Genomic DNA, 23,541 nt, shown 5'->3' on the forward strand with positions numbered 1-23,541 from the left:
TTTCTGCTTTTGAGTTTCAATTGTAAGATACCATTAAATGGGCTTTTTTTTTTTTTTTGTACATTGTTTTAGAAATAGTGGTTGCTTGGTTTGGGTTTTTTAAGTTATGAAAGCAAAGAGATACTTTAGTATGTAAATTTTGCAGCAAGCAGTTCTCTAATAGCACACGATATTTTACTAATAACACACTAGTAGCTTGAAAATCCTTTCATACGTTTTTCAAGATATGGGTTAGTAATTGTGTATTGTGATTTCAAACTGATAAAGCATTTGGAAAATGTGAGCAACACTTATTTCTGGAACAAGGTCACACGTTAAGAATTAATTTTGGAGTCGCTGACTGGGCGTGTGCGCTGATTTTTGGAGACGTGACTGTCTCTCTTTAATTTCTTGTGCGTTTCTGGAGCTTGAGCTGTTGTCTCTGTGCAGCTGTAGACGTGATGCTGTGCCCTGCTGACGGGGGAGAAGAGCAGTCTGTTCAAGGATGTGGTTGGCTGTACCCACAGAGAGATGTTTCACAGGAATGTGCTGCTTCAGTTAGTATCACATGAGCTTTCTTGTGTAATCCTCTGAATTAAACACAAAGGAAAAACATTCGGACCATCTCTCACTGATGACAATTTTGGCTACCTCCACAGTCTGGCTGGGAAACTAACTAGTGTAAATGGCGATGTTTTGATGCATCTGCTGCTTTATTAGTGTGTTGCGAAATTACACGGATTTGTTCATTTGAATCTGAAGGGTAATAAGAAAGCTCCAGCTATTCCCATATCTATAGCACAATTTTGCTTTATATCACAATGCAATCAAATCCTTTTAAGTGTTGTTGGGTTAAGTAAAATTTTGTCTGGCATGAAATGGCTAAGGCGTAGCTGCTCGAATAATCAGCATTCAGAACTCAGTTGCTAGTTAATACAAAACTGTCTCTGTATATGCAATGAAATAGTTTTCATATATTCATTAAGTTTTTGTTTTTAATCATAGATAAATGCATGCTATCAGTTCAAGTAAATTTAGAAAAAGAACCCTGTTACCGTTTTAAAAATTAGTTTTAATTTCTAGATATCTTTAGGTTTCTGCTCATAATTTATTACTAGAATTTTAAAATTCAATTGACCCAGCAGTCTCCCATGGCTACTGCCAACTAGTGCTCAGTTAGCACTGACGAAGGAAGATCTCTGGTTTGCATTAAAAATGAGTATATCTTGAATGTTTACTTTACAAATATCAGCAACTTAAGAAAGAATCACCATCAGCTAAGTCTAAATCATAACGAACACTTGCAAGTGATATTAAGTTTTCCACTCCTCCTCCCTTAATGAATATCTCGCTAGGGCTTGGTATCTTCTCCCCCTACCTGCCTTTCATTTACTTCTAACAGCACAGGAAAGAAACATGTTAGGTTATATGGGTTTTTGAGATTCAGGGTATTGTGAGTAAACAAAGTAATACAGAAACGATTCTGTGTGTAATTTTCATTTTTTTTGCAAGACCTTTTCTAGTTAGGGCTACCACGTCATTCTAAAATACCAGGAGAGAAGCACTACGTGATCCTATAAGCACTGTAGGGACCCCGGTTGTACTGAGTCACAGAATCACAGAATTTTCAGAGTTGGAAGGGACCTCTAGAGATCATCTAGTCGTTGTAGATATTTTGTCATTGGCTTCACTGAACACAAAAGTTAACTCTCTGTATGATGTCAAATGACCTTTTATGTTACCTTCTTTATAGACTGCAATACTGATATAAAAATATAGTGTAAAAAATGTTGGGATTTTTTGTGAAGGTTTTTGTGTTTTTTCTGGTAACGAGTTATGTTGTCAGAGGAAGTTCGGTTGTTTGTAATTGGCTTACTTTCTGTAGTGCATTTAAAAATGGGGTCTTATTTTTGGTGCCTCAGTAAGTCAGTGGTTCTCGGAGACATGATTAGTGATAAATGGATAACAAAGTAAAGGAAAAGCTAACTCGTACGCTGATGCTAAATCTGTAAAGCTGGTAATACCCAATGGTGGTCAAAATAGGCAGTATTTTTAAAAAGCCTTTTCACATGTAAACTCTGGCGTTAAACCAAATATGGTGTCTTAAATACTCCTCCCTGATAATGCATCGAGTAGTTGCCACCCCATGTAGTGACTTCAGAAAAGTTAATCAGGATCTTCTCATCCCTTGTTCTCTCATAGGTCATCTTTTTCCCTCTCTATAGCAGCGAAGGCTGTCTGTCTGGAAAAAATGTTTATGATGAGGTGCGCACAGTGTGGGTATCATTTAAAGCTAGCATGCAAAACTTTATTTTTATTGGAGATGTACCCAGGAAAATCTGTTTCTAAAGGCAGAATGCTGTGAGATGGATGTGATGGGCGGGAATGATTGCTGCTACTGCAGTCTGCGCAGAAACAGCTGCCACGTATGCCGCTGTTTCCCAGGATATTTTAAATCTTGCATTCTCTCTTTTCCTGCATTTGTCCTTTGCAAGTACAGGTTTATTAATATCAGAGCACAGTACTGGAAACAAGAAATCTGGTAGCCTTGAAGAGGGAGATAGTATTTATAGTATCTGTATTATACCTTAAGGATCATTCAATAAATTAGCTATAATGAGCCTTTCTGTGCCGGTATAAATATGATGAAATTGATTAATGAGACAAGAATACGAAGTCACTAACGCTTCTTTAGACCAAGCTTTAGGCCTTAACAAAGTAAAATAACATCTGAAAACTTACTGCTGAATTTTTTTCGATATTCCCAAATGACTGCATTTCTTTAACCAACTCCATGCTTCTAAATAAAAGATCTTGAAGCCTTCCGTTGAAATGTAAACTGAGTTCTTATTCGTTTGATTAAACAGTGATATCTGAGACTTGGGAATGGTATATCCATTTTTGGAGTATGGGAGTCATACATAAAGTGCTGCTGATAAAGTGAGGCGAGAAAAATAGAGCAAAAGTGCCTAGAAATTCTTTATTCCAATTTAGTTGGAAAGATTCCAGCAGAAATCAATAGCCCCTGCTGCTTTTGCATGAAACGCTTGGACACTTAGCAATTTAAAAAAAAAAAAAAAAAGACGACTTTAAGGGGTTATGGATTATTGGCATTTAAGTACTGAATTCAAGGACATCTACATGCATCCCTTTTGTTATCTAAAATATGTGTGGGTCTGTTAGCCATGTTCAAAGACTAGAAAATAAATTAAGGGGCTGTACTAGTAATTTTGTCAATGTCTAGGTTTTATCACTTTAAAAAAAAATAAATCAAACTTCACAGTAGAATGGTGGGTACTTAGCAGGCTTCTGAAGATATGAAGGACTGTTCCACCAAGGGAAAGTCAATTCAGTGCATGGTTAGGAGCCCACCCCAGAAAAGGGGGGGGGGGAACAGACAATAAGATTTATTATTTATTAGAAAATGAATCAAGAAAACTATATAGTCTCTACAGTGTTTTCCATCATTTTTTTTCTTTCTGTAGTTCTGTTTAGACCAAGTTTCTACATTTTGTTTCTTCAATATTTAATGGAGCTGTAACAGAGTTTGTTTCATTGTGAGTGCAACATGAAATAACAGCAGGATTCTAAGTTTTCGGAAAACACACATATCCTCTATGTGAGTATATCCATCAGAAAATACCGAACAGCTCTTGGGATATCTAGAATATCAATTGGTAACACAGCTTTTGAGCTTTTGAATGCTAGTGAATGACCTTTGTAGCTAAGACATCTGATCTTTGCAGACCAGAGATCGGCTGTACATAGACAGATGTTTCCATGTGCATCAACCTGGTTAGACTTGCACGAGTAATTCCCAGACAGAAAAGGCTGTAACTTACAACTGACTTTTAATGAGACTGTATTCGTTTTAAAAAAAGTGACAAATTATAGTTTACTTTTCGACACAATTGTGCTTCGTTTGAAAAACCAGAGACAGAACTCAAAACAACGTTAGAAAAGCTTGAAATCATGTGCAAGTGGAGAAAATGAAGTATCAGAGCTTATGCGAGTTTGTAAATAAAACAAATGGGGCTCTGAGGGAAGCGTTTTGACTGCAACCCCACATCACTCTGCATGGGCAGAGCAGCACGTCACTCCTCTGGACGTGTCAGAAACTCCAGTTCTGGAAGGCTGCCTCGCTTCAACAGCACACCGTAGTTTGTTAACAATTTATATCAGCAGAGAAGTCCAATTACTTGGGTAATTTCCATTAGTACTCAAATAAATTTAGTGATGCTGTAGCTGTATCGTCAGTGGCACTTCTGCCAGCATAAAATGTCACGTGCTCAGTCTTAGCTCTCTTCTGACACTGCTGAATTGGCAAAAGTTTCTGCTGTGGACTTGATTTAATCTTGAATAATATTGAACAGAGAAGTGATTAAAATAAAAGAGAACAAAACCTCTAAAGAATATATTTAAGCTAAAACTTAAAATGCTGACCTTGACAAGGAATTTTTGAGTTAATTATGGTAGAAGAGGAGTACGCTGCGCTTCAGACGCTGTGCTCTGAGAATTCAGTACATCACTGACTCAAAGACACACTTTGTGAAGCTGCGTGTCTCCTTAGTTTCGCTGTTGTCCTTTGGGGACGTCTCAGATTACTTTGGTCTATGTAATGCGACTGCCTTCATAAAGGTATTTGCACGGTTGTTTCTTCAGAGCAGGTTGACGAATATAAGTGTTCTGTTCTCTGAAGCCGTATCAAGTTGAGTTGCTGCTCGTCAAACGGTTTTAGTTACCTTTTGTAATTACCACAGGTGCTTTCAAATAATATTATCTTCTGTTTTCCATATTTAAAAGGGACAGAAACAGCATATCTGATTACTGGTGGGGTTTTTTTGGTTTGGTTGGTTTTGTTTTGGGTTTCTTTTCTTGGTTTTGGTTTTTTGTTTTTTTTTTTCTCCTAGGCAAATTTTAAATGATCGTTTAAGTTCTCCTGTGTAAAATTGACTTTAAAAGGTAACTGGGCTACCTTTTTTTCTACTTGAAGATATTTTTGTTGCATAAAACCTGATCATTCTTGAAATGTCCACAGTGATGCGTTAGTCATTGTTTGCATTTACAAACATCTTGTATTGTGTATCAAATTGAATTTTGGGAACTTCACTTCAGGGTTTGCTTGCAGTCATTCAAAGCATAAGAGTTTTTATATAGCCTGCACTGGAAAAATGGCAGGACCTCTCGTTCTGTATCTGCAAAAACATTTGAAGGGAGACTATTGGAGTTTACTCCTAGGATTTTTTTTCTCTCCACTGAAAACTTTGAACTAAAATATTTTCTCTCAGGGGGGAAAAAGCGTTGTACACAAAAATTAGGATGTAGATGTTCTTATTCTTTCCGTATGTATTTTATTACTCTGCCTTCACTTAGTGTGGATAATAAGAGAAACTTTGTAGCACTTTTATTTAAAATACACTAAGAATGAAAAAAGTTACTTTGAAAGATTTTTAGAATGATCTGAGTTTTCTTGCAGAACCATCCTTACAGTTATCTTGTATTTCAGCTTTTTGGTTTCCAATTCTGCTATTAGCTTAGTGGGTATTTACTTTGTATCGAGTTATGTAAACACATTAACTCACTTTTTACTCGTGATTTTGAGTTTGTAAAGTTCCGTGTGCGCTGAGCACAGCTTCGTGCCTTTCACAGCAGGCAACAAAACATTTTGTGATAGTCTGTATGGTATAGAATGAAATGTTCTCTTATAATTTTAATATACGTAGTATATTAGATCCTGGTCCTTTTTCCCACAAAGTGGGGAGGAATTTAAACTTTGAGAGTTAAGATTATATGTGAAGATTGAGCCATGGCTCTATAGAAATCATTGTCTACTTTGAAAATCACACTTCATTAGAAAACCCTTGTCTTAGTAAAGAAAATAAAAATATCTGTCAGTCAGATATCTTCCTCTGAAAATTTCATTTTATTGTTGATTAATCCAACTGGATTGCAAAGGTTAAAGAGATATATTAGAAGACAGGAAAGGTAGATCACCCTGACGTACTGTCAGCCTATTCCAAATCTCATTATCTAATTACATATTCTGAAGTTACAGCCAACTGTCCAAACTGTAATTAATTTTTTTGAATTGTGTTGCAGGGGTGTATCAACGGACCTCTAGAAACCTACAGATGATGTACCTGAAATGAATCAGTCTATAGCGCATTGGTTGTGTTAAGTTCTGGGTCAATTTTTGTGACTGGTGAAACAAATTAGCATTGTCCTTAGGTTTTTGGCTCTTTTTTTTTTTCTCTTTTTTCTCCTGTTGTCATGGAGTTTATGAGGGTTTTTTAGGTTGTTACTATATTAACCTCTTGCAGTGGGTTGACCCTGGCTGGACGCCAGGTACCCACCAAAGCCGCTCCGTCCCTCCCCTCCTCAGCTGGGCAGGGGAGAGAAAATACAACGAAGGGCTCGTGGGGCGAGATAAGGAGAGGGGGATCACTCAGCAGTTACTGTCATGGGCAAAACAGACTCGACTCGGGGAAATTAATTTATGACCAATGAAATCAGAGGAGGATAATGGGAAATAAAACCTAAATCTTAGAACACCTTTTCCTCCACCCCTCCCTTCTTCCTGGGCTCAACTTCACTCCCCCTTTTCTTTCCCTCCTCCCCCTGAGCAGTGCAGGGAACGGGGATTTGGGGATTGTGGTCAGTTCATCACACGTTTTCTCTGCCACTCCTTCCTCCTCAAGGGTAGGACTCCTCACATTCTTCCTCTGCTCCAGCCTGAGCACCTCTCTCCGTGGGTCCATAGGTCCTGCTGTAGGCTCCAGCCCGGGCTTCCCACAGGGTCGCAGCCTCCTTTGGGCATCCACCTGCTCCGCTGTGGGGTCTTCCACGGGCTGTAGGTGGATATCTGCTCCACCGTTAACCTCCGTGGGCTGCAGGGGGACAGCCTGCCTCACTATGGTCTTCACCATGGGCTTCAGGGGGAATCTCTGCTCCAGCGGCTGGAGCACCTTCTCCCCTCCTTCTTCACTGACCTGCGTGTCTGCAGGGTTGTAACCCTCACGTATTCTTACTCCTCTGTCCTGACCGCTGTTGGTGTTGCACAGTTTGATTTCTCTTTTGTTTTGGGGTTGGTTTTTATTATTTTCCTTCTTAACTATGTTATCCCAGAGGCGCTACCACCGTTGCTGATGGGCTCGGCTGTGGCCAGCAGCATGTCCGTCTTGGAGCCGTCTGGCATTGGCTCTGTTGGACACAGTGGAAGCTGCTAGCAGCTTCTCACAGAAGCCACCCCTGTAGCCCCCCCTGCTACCAAAACCTTGCCATGCAAAACCAATATACTAATTTTACTCATTTTTCATGAAAAAAAGCTGTGTATTGTATTTAAAACTGTATTTCAGTGTATTAATATGAAATTCTTGTTCTGGTTTAAGAATACCAAATAGGTGTGTTTACATTTTTAGAAAGGATACTTTGGAAATCGGAAGTGGTTGAAATTATACTCAACTTTGCTGCAGTATAGTTTGTTTTTCTGCTAATACTTCCAAATACAAGATTCCTTTTGTGAATCTTTTCAAGGAGCTTGATTGGAAATAACGTGGCAGTCACATTGAAGTTTGCTTGCCCTGTGCTTTTGCTTTCTGTTAGTCTGTCTTGATCAGTTGATGTTACTGAGACCAATGTGACCAAATTTATTTAAGATATACTTCAAGAACATTCAATATTTAGCCTTACAGCATTTCTTTCCTTTGTTTTCTCCATAGATACTACAACGTATTCCACTGAGCGGTCTGAGCACTTTAAGCCATGCAAAGACAAGGATCTTGCATATTGTCTCAATGAAGGGGAATGCTTTGTGATTGAAACCTTAACAGGATCACATAAACACTGCCGGTAAGTCATTTGAGAAGAAGTTGCAAAAAAAAAGTCTTCTGTCAAGGGGGGACAGCATTATAAAAAATAAACATTCAGACTTAGAATGTTATAAAGCAATGGAATTTGCTTCCAATTTGATTGGATCCCTCACAGTTGATAATTATTTTTTTTTTATTGTCTGTAGTATTTGTAAATACAGATATGGAAATACCAAAGCAACATTTTGATTACTTTTATAGATAAGAAAAATCTTCAAATCTTCAGTATTCTATTTTCTAATTGTATAAACAATTAAGGATTAATATTTGGCTTTGTTTTTTACCTATTAAAATCTTGCATTCCTCTGCATACCAGAACCGTTCCTTTATTTTGGGTACTCAAAGCAGAGCTTTGACAATAGCTGTATGCACTCTTCAAAGAGAGAGAAGAAGAGTTGTTCAGTTAGTTTTAGGAATTAGGTTTTCATAAGTTTAATTACTGAAAGATAAATTGGACTGTAGTAGCCATCTGAACCTGCTATATAGCTGTTCTACAGCTCCTGAATTTCTGTTGGTCTATGACCACGTTGAATGTATTTAAAAGAATATCGGAAAAGAAAACCAGATCACCAAATGTAATTATTCTAGATGTAGTGTCCAGTGAAAGGGAGCGATATGCAGAGGGAACACTGTAACATCTTCCTAAAGATGAGAATTAAAAAAAAAATCTCAATGATTCAAACGACCTTTTGAGCAGAAATGGTCAAAAATTAAAACCTCTACTTTTGATGTTTTAATCTACTCCTAAGGTACTGTATTTGGCATACAGAAGGTATATCTAATATGCTTATATGCTTAAATTCTAAACTGGGCATCTAAATATATAGCTATTTCTAATATAAACAATACAAAGCACCTAAGATACTCAAAAGCTTTCCTGAATGATTTCTAATTAGGCTGGTATATTTATTAGTTAATTTCTTTAAACAGACTGTTCCAGTAAACTGTATGAATTAAACTTCTATCTATAGGAGTATATCTCACGAGATGTCTTTTTGGGGGTTTTGACTTTCAAGATCTTTGCTGTTGTCTGCCTTTGCCAAATTCCTGTTTATTTGCTGTGATTCTAATGCCACAGTCTTGACTAATGGCTAGAAGCTTTTCCCCCCAAGCTTTTCCTCGTAACGAAACAAGCCAGAGTGTTGAGTTTTCATTCTTTCCAGCAGAGTGAAATTTTTTCATGACCTTCTCTTGTGTAATTCTTCCATGGGGAAATCCGGGTACCATTTGTGAATCTGTCAGCTCCTATCTGTAACAGATTTGCATTGCTTGTACAAGTTTCAGGCATTGACACGTTCTCTGGGATTTAAACATCTGCTTATTTCAGTGGGTACTTTGAAGCGCGCAACACAAAAAGACATGTATAAGGCAATAAAAATTCCTATGGCAAGAGAATACTTAATATTTAAAAGGTGATTAAACTAGTTATAATGCTTTGTTTAATTCTGTAAGGACCTTCAACACTGCTAGCAGCAGCTTGTTCAGAATCACTTTTATGATACTGGTATGTATGTCATTAATGAAGAGAAACCTTTTAATTTGACCTTCCAATTCTGTATCTCTACGTTGGTAACAGACTATATGTCTCGTTGTCTGGGCCAGTGCTGTAGTGAGTGGGACGCAGGTTTTTTCTATCTGTAGCTTAGAACCATGGTCTGAAATATCAGCTAGAATGTACACATACAGAAAAATACAATATTGTTGTACCGTATTTGTCCTCCAACTAGAAAAAAAAATAGTGGTTTTCCCTGAGAATGAAAGGGTTATGGAATTCCCATTGCAATTAAGAGACTTATTTGAATACAGAATTATGAAGACTTAGAGAGTGAAATGATACTTTGTTCTTAGAATCAGGCTGCATTGTGTATTCTCATTGGGAGTTTGATTTTTGCATCTGTTCTGGGAACAGAGCACCAATTTACTGAAATGGGAATTTGCCATGTGGAACAGCTGCGGATAGAAGACCTTGATGTAGCAAAAAAACGTTCGTCCCACTTTGTCAGGTTTAAAGAGTGTTAGTAGATGATATGCTTAAGCAGTTGTGCGGTTGTTCTTGTTGTGTGTACGTGTTTAAGGACAAATACGCTAACGATTGTTAGAAGAAAAGATTTGATAGCAATTAATAAATCTTTGAGTTACATCCTGGACCTCTTCTCTATCCTCATGAGCTATACTGGCAGTGCAAACAGTCTCAACTGGCAGTTCAAGCACCTTTCAGAGTTGACAAAATTCATCACACTCTTGTTGGACAGTAGGAGATGAGCACGTCTCATTCCGGCAGTCAATAATGACATTGGCAGCTGCATATTGTAGAGCCCTGGCTCTATAACTTTTTTCTGGTTTGTGAGACACGTGCCTTATCTAGTTTGGACCTGCATTTGTGGAGAGTGGGACCAGCGTGCACCCTTGGTAAAGGCCAAGAGGGAGGCCACGTTGCAGGAGACTACTGGGAATACAATAAATGAGGAGGTCTGCAGCAGCCTTGCTCATTCACCTTCCATTTTTGTCCGCCTATAGAGGATGTGTCCTGAATTCAAGAGACTTTTTTTTTTTTTTTTTTTTTTTTTAGCTTAGTTGACAACTGGAGGAAAAAAGTATAGAAATGGTTATAGTTTCAAATTCTACAATTGCATTTTTGTTTGAACTTGTCCATTTTACTCGCTGTACTTACTTTGCCTGGGGATGTAAACTGGCAGAGATCTCCCAGATGGTTAGGTAACAAGATACACTGGATGTTGTTTGTGCTATTTTAAAGGTGTGACTTCAGTATTTATTTTTGTGAATGGTTTAACACAAGCTTGTTTTAAGGATAGGGTAGGTCAACAGTAGGGAAACTTCATATTTAGCTTCTACATATGCTGAATTCTTTTCCCTGTTGCCGCCTTGAGAATTTAAGCTTAATGGTCAGGGTGCTTTTAGTTGTTATTTACATAAAACAAATCAAGTACACAGTCAACACTGACACATTGGCATTTAGCTGGGTATTACGTAATGTGGGCTTTAAATAAAGTTTTAGTTTTGTCTGTACAATTTTATTTCAAAGACCCTGGCTCAACTCACTCTGGGTTTTTGGCTTTGGGGTTTTGTTTTGGTGTGAATCTTCCTCCGTTTTTTCTTTTCAGTCCCTTCATTTTCTTCTGATTATCTGTTTAGGACTAGAAAACACTGGATGAATGAGTGGCTAAAACTTCTGAGGGGAGAAGAGGATTGCACTGTTAAATTTCTCTTCTGAAAGAAGCTATTAAGGCTATTGTGTACGCACTGGAAATACTGGCATTGGCAATGAACTCTAATGTACTCTTTATAGATATGGGGATGTTGGATGAGATATTTCTTTTGTCCTTAGTTCGTGTCCTTCATCTCTCCTTCATGAAGCAAGCAGTATAAAACCTGAATAATTTTTCTAACGATGGAGGGTGAAAGAATAGACTCACAAATGCACAGTAAACAAAACATCATTCCCAGTTAACCAACTTACAGCAGGTTGTACGTAGGCATCCAAAAGAACACTACTGTGGTTACTATCCCAGAGTTTTCAGATTTCATAGGACAATCTAGTTTTGATGCATTCATCTTGTTCTGATGAATTTTGAGCTTGGTGATCTTGCTTTTTTTGTGCATAAAAATTTCCATTTTTACACTTAGTTGATTAAAATTCATAATAGCATTGCTCAGCTTTGTTTAAAATCTGTCCAGAGACCAGAAGGATTGAATTCCCTTTTAATGAAAGTCCAATTTGAATAAATGTTTATATGCTGGAGGTTTAATTGTGAGTCTTTTGCACAGTAGTAACTGTTATCCAGGCATAACCCTGGCTGTCAGTAAAAGCAGGAGAAAGGGATCAGATTGGACTTTAGAACAGGTCTGAGCATGGCCTATGATGCGTGCGCTTAACCACAAGTTAAAAAATCTAAAAAGAGAAGATCATTTCCCCGTTTTGTTACCTAGGCTTTTGCAGGCCGACCTAGGTGTTCTAAAATACCAGCCGCTCCATTTGGTGTGTTCCCCCATCTTGTATTTCAGTGACGCTTTCTCAGAGCGCTTCCAGCACGTAAGTAAAGCAAACCCAGAAAATTATTCACTATGCAATAGCGTTGAATAAATAAAACATTTCATTGATGTGACACTATTACAAGGTTAGTTTCATCGAAAATAATCCATTGCATTAAGCTGACAACGTAACATACAGCTACAAGAGTTTAAAGGGGGAAGAAAGCTGTGCTTAAAATTTCAGATACTTTCCATGTCAAGGGCAATCAATGGACCTCCTGTTGTGAAAATTATTGGCTTATGAGCATAGCTGCGGCACATACCTAGATTATATTTGGGTAGTTGCACACATCATTAGCTGGAAATGCTGCCATTTTTACTTTCCTATTTGCTTTAGAAAAGCTGAGGTGAACTTCAAATAGCACATTAGGTAGCTCCAAGCTGTTGTTAAGCAACTATATTTTAATATAGCTATCGCAATGCATTATTATTACATCACCTGCTTCTTCAGCAGTGCTTTTACAACTCGTGGTTGCCTTCAGCAATGCGGTTGTTTCTGTTAGCTCAAATGAAATAGCCTGTGTGCCTAAAGCTTTGTGACTGTGATACTTTTCAAAACTCAGGCCTGTAAGAAGTCAGGAGGCAGACATTCTGGCCAAGAAGTTTCACATGGACCGCACATCCCAAGGCGAGAAACAGCTCAGCCACATTCATAGTTGTTTACTAGCGCTCGAGACAGTGCTAGTAAACAACAAATGAGTAAAAGCCTTTATTTCTTTGAGTAATATTAATGACAAATCTGCAGTTTGACTACTTTTCCCTTTTTTATTGGAAAACCTCATGCTTTTCTTGTCTAGTTTTAGATATTTCGTTTCCTTCATGCAAAGAAAACAAACAAACAAACGAAAAACATCCCCCAAAACCCAAACCACTTCTGTGCGTTTTCTTTCGAGCTCCTGCCCCTTGAAATTAAAGGAAGAGATTGCATGACTTTGCTGTCACATACCTGTTTTATCATTTTAAACTGTTTTGGATATGAACCGTGAAGAAAAATGGTTTCTAATCCTCAAAGTAAAATGGTGTAAAGCCCAAGACGTGTGTAGGACTCATACTTGTTACCTAGGTATCGTAACTTTTTTGGTGTTATCTAATCTCACATGGTTTTTACCATTTTGTCTGAAATTTTCTGTAATCAACGCATAAGATTTGAGCTCATTTCATTAGAATCATTTGGTCAGAATCAAAACTAAATTATTTTGTCCGAATACTAAACTTCACCTGCATAAAACCAGTACTTTCTCAGTTATCCATACTCTTTTTCCTAATAGTCCCCTAATATTAAAATCCTTCAAGTCTGATATTATGGTATAAGAATTCCATAAATAACAAATAGTTTTTAAATATAAAAATGGAGTATTTTAACATTCTCTCCTAGTGAAATAGTGCAAGAACATGTGATACGCACACTAAACATGGCTGTATTCAATAACACCTGATTCATGCTTTCGTAATTTAACTATCATAAGACAGAGGCTCTCGAGAAAGCTTCTTGTCAAAGTTGCTTAATTTTCGCAGTCTCAACACTCCATTTTACAGTGGTTTTTATTTACAGATTTCCCCCTAGATTATTGCATTTAGCAGTTACTTGCTGCCTTCAATCTTCTGGAACTTCTGCAGTAGAAAATAATTTCCGCTTGAAAAATATATTTATGCAAATTGAAAAGTCTTACGAAGTTCAATTACTTTCAAATATCTGCAAAACTGAGTGTTTTAATGCAGCAGTGTAACAGTCTGTATTTCAAACAGCATGACAGACGTTTCCTTTCATGTGTTTACAAAAATTCACCCTTCAGCACATGCTTAAGTTTTTGCGTGCTGCAATAAATTGCTGGGTTTGTCGCTGTGCACATAGTGTCATTCCGTCAAGCAGCTCTACGCACCGGAGTAGTCGCTGGCAAAATACCCATTACCTATTTATCCCTCTTAAACGTTTTCTGAAAACAAGTTTGTATTAGTCTTCTTATATAAATAATAATTAATTTCATGGTGAAAATAAATACAGAATAAAATAAAGCTTTGTATTAAGTGATAGCTTTAAGTTTCTATCGAGATGCTGTAGTCTGTATTCATAGTATTTCAGGTGTTATTTGCTTCCTGCTGAGCACCTTAACCAGGCCAGTTTTTCTAATGATATCCCTTTGAAAAGCTTTGACTCCTAGACAGCGTTAACTTCCTGGTTCCGTTTCTGTCTTTTGAAGTCCTGAAATTCACACTCCTGCGTCAGGTTATGATGAAGATTTCCAGTCAGAGTAGTAAGGTAAAAGCCACAATACTGTATGCATAGAATACATTCTACACTAATTTAACTTAATTCACCTGTGATTCATTTGATTTAAACAAATAGCCGTAAAAACAAAATAAAACTCGTAGTCCGTTTCATCTTGTTTGAAATACTTATTCAAATTAATATTCTTGAAGGAAGAAGAAAGAAAGGAGAAACAGTGTAGCTGTGCATCCATAGTTAACATTGAAGCTTAAGAGAATTTACATATTCTAAACTTACGTCAGCATAGAGGACTGGAAAACTGTAGAATTAATTTCTCTTTCACACAATATTAAAAGACTAATGTAAATCCATTTTCAGTTAACGAAGTATGGGAAAACATAGTTATAGGCTTAGCATGTCTTCCTGCCTCCTTTTTCTTTTTAAAGCCAAACATTTTAAATTCACAGGTAACAGTGTTAATTCTTTCACTTATGTGTGTACACAGTTATTTCCCAAACATAAAAGAAGTAGAATTTCTAAGAGCAGCCAGTAGTGTGAGTGGAACAAAAATATTTCTGGCAGCTTTAAGTAAACTATCATCTCTTTCTGGAGGACTGGAAGAGAAAGAGACCCAGTTCAGCTGCCTTTGCATTTGGGAAGATCCCTTCAGTTGGCTGAAGTAAGAGTTGGGCTGTAACCTTGAATTTCAGGAGACAGAAGTGAGAAAGGCAGTTGCCGGCTCAGCAGCTGAGATAGCTTTCTCTTGAGGCTGCTAATAATAATTTTTGGATTTCTTGATCTGGCACCTAAGTGGGAGATCAGAAAGCAATGCTGCGCTAGCATTTATTCTCACGTCTCACTAGCAAGAACACTTAAAGCCGGTGGAACCTTAAATTTTTATCACCACCTCTTCTTGTGCCTACACGTGTTTCTGAAGCTGTGTCTTATCATTATAGGTTAGCAAGGCATCTTGATTGTGTAGCACATCTCTACTGGTAGAGATGACTCGGATCCATTCAATATAAAATACAAACTTCCAGGAAGAAAGTTGATCTGTCAGTGGAAGAAAGTGCCTCTAAACTGCCTCCTGTTTCCTGGTTCTAAAGGAAAACAAAGTTATGTGACCTACAGGAAGCTATTACTCAGTACGTGCTCTCTGAAACTAAATACAAGATGAAAAGGTATATTCTGAAAATTGGAAAAATACGAAATGGTGAAGTTCTTCCCCTGCAAAGGAATATTCCATCAATTTCTAAGAATTAGGATTTTTCCCCTCGTTTTCCAAAACCTGCTGGTGAAAAAAAAAGATTGTGTAGCTTTTATAGTACAGACAAAGTATTTGTAGACAAGAAAACCTTTGAAAGTATGGGTGCAAATATTGGTTGCGTATATTGCATCTGGTTTGAAGCTAATGTATGCAAATATTCTGCCATCAAACTCTGCTTTAAATTAACTTGGAAATGAGTTAGGGCTTTTGTTGTTGTTGTTCTTACATCCCTTAGGCAAGAAGGAATTTGTGAAGTGCGTAATGCAGACATCTGAAATCTCTCATTTAAATTCTTATCCTTGCCAGTGTCTTAAGTACACTGGAAGCAATGGCATTTCCAATCTAATCCTATCTGCAGACATTCTCCCAGAAGATCTGCTGGAAGAAATTCTGGCTAGGAGAAGAAATAAACTCTGGACAATTGAGTCATTTAAATAGAAACAAATGCCAACTATATCAAAATGCTAACCGCCAAAACTTTAATCCACTGGTACTCTAGGTTAATCTAAACAAGAAGAGCAAACAAAAGCACCTGTTTCCTCAATCCCTCACTCTGCAAAGAAAGCCCTTCCGACAGTCTCAAACAGGAAGAGGGCAAGTGAGACAAAAACGTGTGGGTTCTGTACTCTCACGAAAACTGAGGTATCTAATATTAGACAGGCGGGGAAACTGTCATAGATGACTTACGTTAAAGAGACAAATATTCTGATTTTTATCCTGGGCCCATTACTGTAGTGTTTAGGAGCGAATGGTTTGTTTGAATTTCGAAAAAGTTCTTCGAAGTTAGCCCAGTGCAGACAGGGATGAATTCTTCAAGCAACCTGCCAATAGTATCTAATTAGAAGCAGATTTATATAAGGTGTTTTCAGAGATATCTCCAGAAGGTTGTAATGAAATGTCTTTTGGGGCTGTATTTGTGCCTTATCAGCCACTGTGTTAGATAGGAAAAAGCTGTTTTTAAAATAATTATGCTGTTGAAGAAGGCTAGTGTCAGAAGCCGAGAGTAATAACTTGACTCCTACTTGAATCAGCGTACAAATTTTGAGGTCAAACTTCAGGGGGCTCGAGATAGTTATGATATGCCAATGGCACCTTGTTAATTGCATTATTAAAATACAAAGGATATATGACAGAGGAATGCAAAAGTCAGAGGTCATCTCTGGAATTACTTCTGAAGGGCAAGCCTCTGCTGTAAATGACAGATATAAATATTAAGTTAAAAAACAGATAAAAATTATTGTTTGGCAGTCTGAATTATTATGGTGGATGCCATGGGAGGTTATTATCAGTAAACAGTTGGGGAAAGAGTTTTTGCTTGACGTCAAGTTTGAAAGAACAGAGAGAGGGATGTGCTACTGCCTTTAGACACTATTTCTTTTAACTGTTGTGAAGTTGCAGCTCATGGAAGCGGTACAGATGTTTCAAACTTAAAAAGCAGTGATCTATGAATTTCTTCAAAATTTGTAAGACAAAGAATTTTGATCAACAGTATCGGAGACCTGTTAGATACTCTTTCTTGATGTTTACAGCTCTTTCTTGTGGGGCACCTCGGGTTTATGATGTCATTTAGATGCACAGCTAAGATGGGAAAAAGTGAGGTCTGAAGGGATTGTCGTTTTGGAGGATTTGTACGGGGATAATATTCCAGTAAATAAGGGAGAAAGATCATTGGTTTTTCCCTTAAATCTTGATATTAGTCAAGCAAATTCAATCCACAGTAGCCAATTTGGAGACAAAGATGCATTAAGATTATCTTTCTTCAGAGATTTTGCAATTACTTATCTTTCAGATACAGTGTCTGTTTAGGGCAGAATGTTGTTAAAGGGGTATTTATAAGTTTATATATTTTATATGAATTTAAAATATATAAAATAAATATATATATATACAATGTCTTGCTAGGCACTCAGTGTATGAAATTCAGTATTTAAAGGACTTTGTGTCTTGGGAAAATGGAGAAACACACCGTAAAATATAGAATATTGCAGAAAACAAATTTCTGATGTGTGGTATTTCATGTGATGTTATGGCTGTTGGACAAGGAAGATGTATTTCAGACCGTGGTGTGACTATATATATGATTTGATAGTTTATACCTTACTATGTCATTATCAGAATAACTTCTAAATAGGGTTTGTTGTTATCTGAAACTAAGATTCTGGTCACTTCTAAAAGTTAAACGTTCGTAACTGGTCTTACATGTACTTAATTATGTCCTAGTCTGATTTCAGTAGGAAGGAATACTACAGTTGAATGACATTTGAAATTTCCATTGTGTGTTATGTTAGTCTACGTTTTGAATAATTACTTTAAACAAACTGATAAATGTTGCAACTGTCCACACTTTTCTTTCCCTGCACTTCTCTGTTCTGCTCAGTCACTGCAATCTCAGTGACAAGTGACTTCTGCAAATTTGGTTATGTGTGGCCATCCATTCTTCCCTCTTCTCTTTGTCTACTTAATTTTGTGCATAAAGAATTGACTTGAAGAACAGTAGCTGGGATAATTAGACTTAGTGATGACCTGTTAACTCTTACTGCTTTATGGTCTGAAAGTCAGAAATTTGATATGAAAGTTTTCCAATATGAAGGCAAAGAAAAAAATTATTAATAGTAATTTTTGGGGGGTGGGGACTTGGAGTGAACTTATCTGAGAAATTTTTTACTTCATTTGCAGAAAATAGAAGCAAGCTGTAGAGGTTTGATATGTTTTTAGTTATGTTACAAGTTTTGTTCTTTTTTTTTTTTGCACGATGGAATCAGTTAGATGACTTTTAAATACCTAGCCTATTTCTCTACAGGTTCCTCCTGCCATGCTTTTTTTCATGTTTCCCTTCAAATTAAAATTGGACCTCTGGGAAATTCAAAGGCAAAAGCTTGTTATTTTGTCCTGTTTCAACTAAAAAAAACCTCCAACCTCAAGGCTTTTGGTTTCTTTGAATTTGTAAACCATAGAGGACCATGTTCCTGCATAGAGGAATAGAGAGAAAAGAGGAAAAAAAAGAAGAGCAGAGCTAGCTCTTAGTTGGTATAAAATACGTTTCTGATTTGCCAAGATTTGTAGGTTTTGTATTTAAGTGCTTTGAGAAAAAGTTACAAATTATTGAGTAATGAAAACACAGGCCAGAAACTTTCAATATTTTTGGTGTCTTTAAGGCCTCTCTGGGTAGGATGGGACCCTTTCCCAGTGTCTTGGGCTGTTTGAGGGTTCAAATGTGAACTCCTATTTTTATGTTGCCTTTATTGAAAGTCATGGGTATTGGTGCCACAGTATATGATGAACGTCCATGTTCATTGAACTAGACGAGGGATTTTGAAGACCAGCGCTATGAGAATACGTCGTGATAGTAGACATTTGAATAGCCATTTATCTCAAGTATCTCCGATTAATACTGAATCTACAATTTCAGTAAGGGAGCATTATATTATTAGAATCAATTTGGTGCTTAGAATTAATTGGTGACAGGGATATGTGAGAAACACGCTCACTGTATTGAATTTTAGTCCGGGGCAAATTCGGTGGAGCAAAGAATATTTATTACAGCGCTGGGAGTTACAAAGGGGATTTCTCCTCCTGTCGCTCATTTTTTCCTTCACAAGCACTTGTTTTTATTTTGTATTCCTTATACTTATTCATGTTTCTTCTTGGAACATAATTTGCATAATCAATGAGTTTTCGGAACACAACCCACCCTCAATTACATAATCAATGAGTTCTTGGAATGCAACCCACCCCCCAATTTACATAATAAGTTCTTGGAATGCAACCTACCCTTGAGCACGCCCCCTCCCTTCTAGTGGCGCAGGCGCTATGCTTCCTCAGGGGTCTTCCTGGTAGTCGTTGGAGGGAGGCTTGAAGTCTTTATCACCATGTCCTTCTTGGGGCTTCTTCATTCTTTACGCTCCTGTGGTTATCTTAGCTAACGACACCACCCTTTGTTCTGCAAGTTTCGGTACTTCTAACTGTTGCTTTTGTCTGATATCTTATTTAACACTATCCCTTTTCCAAAGGCATAGCAAGCACGCACCCGTCTCAGCTGAAGCCATAGCGAGCACACATTCATTTTAGCTGAAGCAAAATTTTTGCCAAATTACTTATTACACATAAAAAAGCAATACATACAGTGTGTACCTGAGGAATAAAGCCAACAAAAAGTGGTCCTTACAATATACTTTTATTATGCCTTTTTTAGTCTTATTTTCAGTTATCACCATTAACAGGAATTTTCTTCTCTTTAGAGTTCTATCATCTTTGGTAGATGTTTAATAGAATCATAGAAAACGGGGCTCAAAAAGGATCTGAGATTTCATTAATGGTCACGCAAAGGCAGTGAACTTCTGACAGGTCGTTTTCTGACCTGCTCTGAAAGACCTCTCAGACTGGAGACTGTATAATGTTCCCAGGCAAGACATTTGGGTCATCTTTTGTCTTTACATTGGAAGGATTTTTCTGAGGTCCAGTCTAATGCTTTTTTAGCAGATGTTCGAATCTCTTACTACTTGTTCTGTTCAGCATGGAAACATTACCGCTTTCTTTGTAACTTCTTTTTATGGCTTATTTAAAATTAGTGTTTCTTCCACACAATGCGCCTTTCTAGAGGCTAACTTTTCCAGTCTTATCTCAAAAGTGATGCTTGTCAAATTTTGAATTCTGGGTCTACAAAGTTTAACTAAGTTTAACTCATGAGAGTGGTTTTACGAAGGAGTTTAAGTCACTTCTGGGGCAGAAGATGAAGCCTGATTCAGTCCCGTTAGTTGCTGTTGGCTACCTCCATGCACATTGGCCATTGGCTGCATCCATGCAGGCTGGCATGTAGCTGTTGTACTTGCTCTCCGATTTCAGGTGTGGTAACTTTGCAACTCTAACACAAAGCTTACTTTGAATTAACGCTGTCTGTGCAGTGTAGGATCAGCTGATGCTTTCAGTGTCACTCAGATGGCTATTCGGCATAAAAATGCTTATTAATAGGGGAAAAAAATCTGTGCATTCTCTAAAATATTTCAAATTGGAATGCTAAAAATAATAAAGATGGGGTAAAGAATGACTGCAAGAAATAAAATGCTTCCAAACGTTTTCTTCAAAAGCACTAGGGAACCAGTTTTATTTTCTCAAATGAAATTGCCTTCAGTGAAAATTTGAGCTTATTTAATCAAATTTAGCTTCTGTACATTGAACAGGCTTTTTTGTTTGTTTGTGTCGTGTCGCCCCATCCCCCCCGCTCAGTTCTTCTTTTTGAACAAAAAATAATTTATTTTTTTTTTAAAAGGACAGCCAACAATGTGGAGACTGTTACTTAAAACTCAATGGCGAGTGTAATACCAGTGACTATATTTTTACAATAAAACTCTAAAACATCAAACTTTCAAATCTTATTTTTGCCTGATGGGCAAGACGAGTTCTTCTGCACACCATTAGCTAGTAAAAGATTTCATCTGTGTAACCAAATAAATAATAAAAAAAAAAAAAACCAACAACAACAAAAAAAAAAAACCAAAACAACCAAACAACCAAACCAAACACCCTATTGTTGAATGACAGAAAGAGGGTAAAAGGCAGAGTCAAAATACTGCCTTTTTCTAACTTTTTACTAAACTCTTAAAGAGGAGAAATGTGTAGTGATGGCTCCTTGGTAGCAAGTACAGTTTTTTGTTCCCTCCAAAGTTATATTCGCCACAGGACCTGCTGTGATCTTAGTGCTCCGTGTGTTGCTCATCTATTGTTTTCCAAGGTGATTACCCCTGGACTAAATGTGTAACTTGCTGTTATATTTGAAGTTATATTCTTCCATTAGCGAAGAATCAATTCCCATTGGAAGCAAACCTGAGGATCCCCACGTATCCCAATATCCTGTTTTCTGTTGCATAGCTTAGCATACTGCTTGTGGTCTGTTAATATGCTGTGGTAGATCGTATACCGAACATTGCAATTGAGCAAGTTAGAACAAAAAAAATCCCCTACAAATAGGTCAGTGTGTACACTATGGATGTTTAACACTTGTCAGAAAATCCTTATGATGTAGGGTCATTACTGTGTCTGCTGAAAAGTACTGTAAGAGCTTTAGTTCAGTGTCTTTAAGCAGAGCTTTAATTCTGAATAGAGACGTAATATTTTATTTAACATGTGTATTTTAAATCTCTGGAGAGTATCACAACCAAATGAATTTAAATTATGCCTTATTTTTTTATCAGCAGTGATTGCTGGATATGAAATCTAGGTTTAAAGTGCTGCTTTTAAATTCTGTATTTTGAACATATCACTAAATGTTTGCTTATGTATTTTACTTTTGTTGGAAGGTGCAAAGGAAGCACTGCATATTAACTATAAATTGATTATTAAATCACCATGTCCTTCAAGAAAGATGACAGAACATGTCTAAAAATTTGGACTTACTGAGTTATGCTGTTTTCCACTGTCTTAGCTTTGCAATAAATGCAAATAGGAAATTCATTGTCTCTGCAAAGATTATTGCATTTTTTAATTATTGTCTTCTGCTGATGTTAAATCTGAAAGGAAATTTGTCCTGACCTCATCAGGTTGCTGATGTAAGTTGCTTTCTGCATACCTGTGAGTCTGTATTTCTTAATATCCTTTGTTCTCCTGGCAAGGACCTGCAAATGCTGCAGATCCTTCCCTGAAATTGCAGAGCCCGCATGGTTAGGAGGGCTGGAGCTGGTGTGTGAATTTTCTGCAGTATTCAGCAGATTTCAGTTGTCCTGATCAAGGCCTTCTGACTCCATGCTACAACAGCAATAATATGGTAATTGGAGCAAAATTAAAATTGTCTAGTAAATCATGAACTTTGAGTACTCAATAAGTCACTCGATTTCTTTTTCCATCAAGCTGAAATTGCACGATTGTAATTAGCCTTTACACCTTGAATGGTAATGGTGACGCTGTGATAAATTGCAAGGTAACACAAAAGTTACAAATTTTGTAAATTTTTGTTTCCTTTTTCGTAAATATTTTTGTAATAATAAAGAAAAATACAAATTAAAAAATTCTCAAAATCAATATGTGAAAACTCAAGATCTCTAATCACAACGTCAAGCTTTCATGGTAACAATATTTTGCTCTTGGGGCAAACAAGGAAGGTTAGCCAATTTTAAAATTTCCTTATAAAAATGTCCTTAAATGTGGATAATTTAAACATATCAGCATACTCAAGGAATAAGTTTGAATTTCACTTTGTATTGGATACTGTAGTCAAGTCTGTCGTTTCTGTTCTTTGGTGGAATATAAACAATTTGAAGTCTGAGCCGTGAAACAAAAATAAGAATATTGCTGTTAAAGAACTGATATCAAGAAAGCTGGGTGTAAGCTATAGTTATGTGCTTGGAACAAAGAAAAAGAATATTCTGCAAGATGAATTACAAGACATACTGGATGTTTTCTCCAAACCGTGTGGGATTGTGCATTATTTTTAATGAAGCATGATCTGCATTAAAAGCCTTCGTATTTTGATGAAAGTTAAGTTTATATGCATGTGACAGAATTTATCATCATTGTGATTTTTACTTAAAACTGTCTGAAAACCCTTTTTCTAACTTCAAGTTTAAACTTTAAGCTGCCTATTGTCTCTTCATGAGGCAACTGAATTCTCCGGGCAATATATTTTTTAGATTATATACCTGCCAGTTCTTTCACAGGAAGCATCCTCCTTGGAGTTTAGTACTTCATTGACATTATAAATCTCAATAGTATCATGGAAACCAAATACTTTTCAAACAGAGCAGATTAGTTACAAGGTATTTAAGTACTGTCTAATGGGAAAGGCTGAAGACACAGGAGCTTCTTTCCATCAGGTACTACGTATTTCTTAGAAAACAGTAGTACTTGGTCTTTTTAGTGAATGTCTAAGGTCTGTGCAACAGGCATTTTGTCTGTCCCTTTCCTGTCCTATGATGTTTCATCCCAACTTCATTTTTCTAAAAGCATCTTACCAAAAAAAGGGAAAACAATATTTTTGTTTGTTTGTTTTCATAAGAAGTTTATTGAGGACAGGGTAAAAAAGATTTTGAAATGGAGTGGAGTCTCAGTATGATCTTACTGGCCTTGGGAAGGTCCCTGCAGACAGGCCACACTCCTTTGGCCTTGTTTCATACAAAAATATGGGAGGTGTTTTCTTCCATCCTTTCTTTTGATTTTGAAAAGTAAAAGTTAGAATAATAAAT

The 23,541-nt window shown here is 37.0% G+C and overlaps 1 protein-coding gene across 1 annotated transcript in view; it reads left to right on the forward strand.

Moving 5' to 3' along the window:
• NRG3 (neuregulin 3) overlaps nucleotides 1-23,541 on the forward strand; it is a gene marked incomplete at both ends in the record, with an annotated part of 417,248 nt that overhangs the window by 166,227 nt on the left and 227,480 nt on the right. Inside the window, one exon of the mRNA XM_082486681.1 lies at nucleotides 7,698-7,827. Coding sequence (XP_082342807.1) covers nucleotides 7,698-7,827 — 130 coding nt within the window. The remainder of the gene's footprint in view (nucleotides 1-7,697; nucleotides 7,828-23,541) is intronic.

Source organism: Vanellus vanellus (genome assembly GCF_965231255.1).
Source record: "Vanellus vanellus genome assembly, chromosome: 7".
NCBI lineage: Eukaryota > Metazoa > Chordata > Aves > Charadriiformes > Charadriidae > Vanellus > Vanellus vanellus.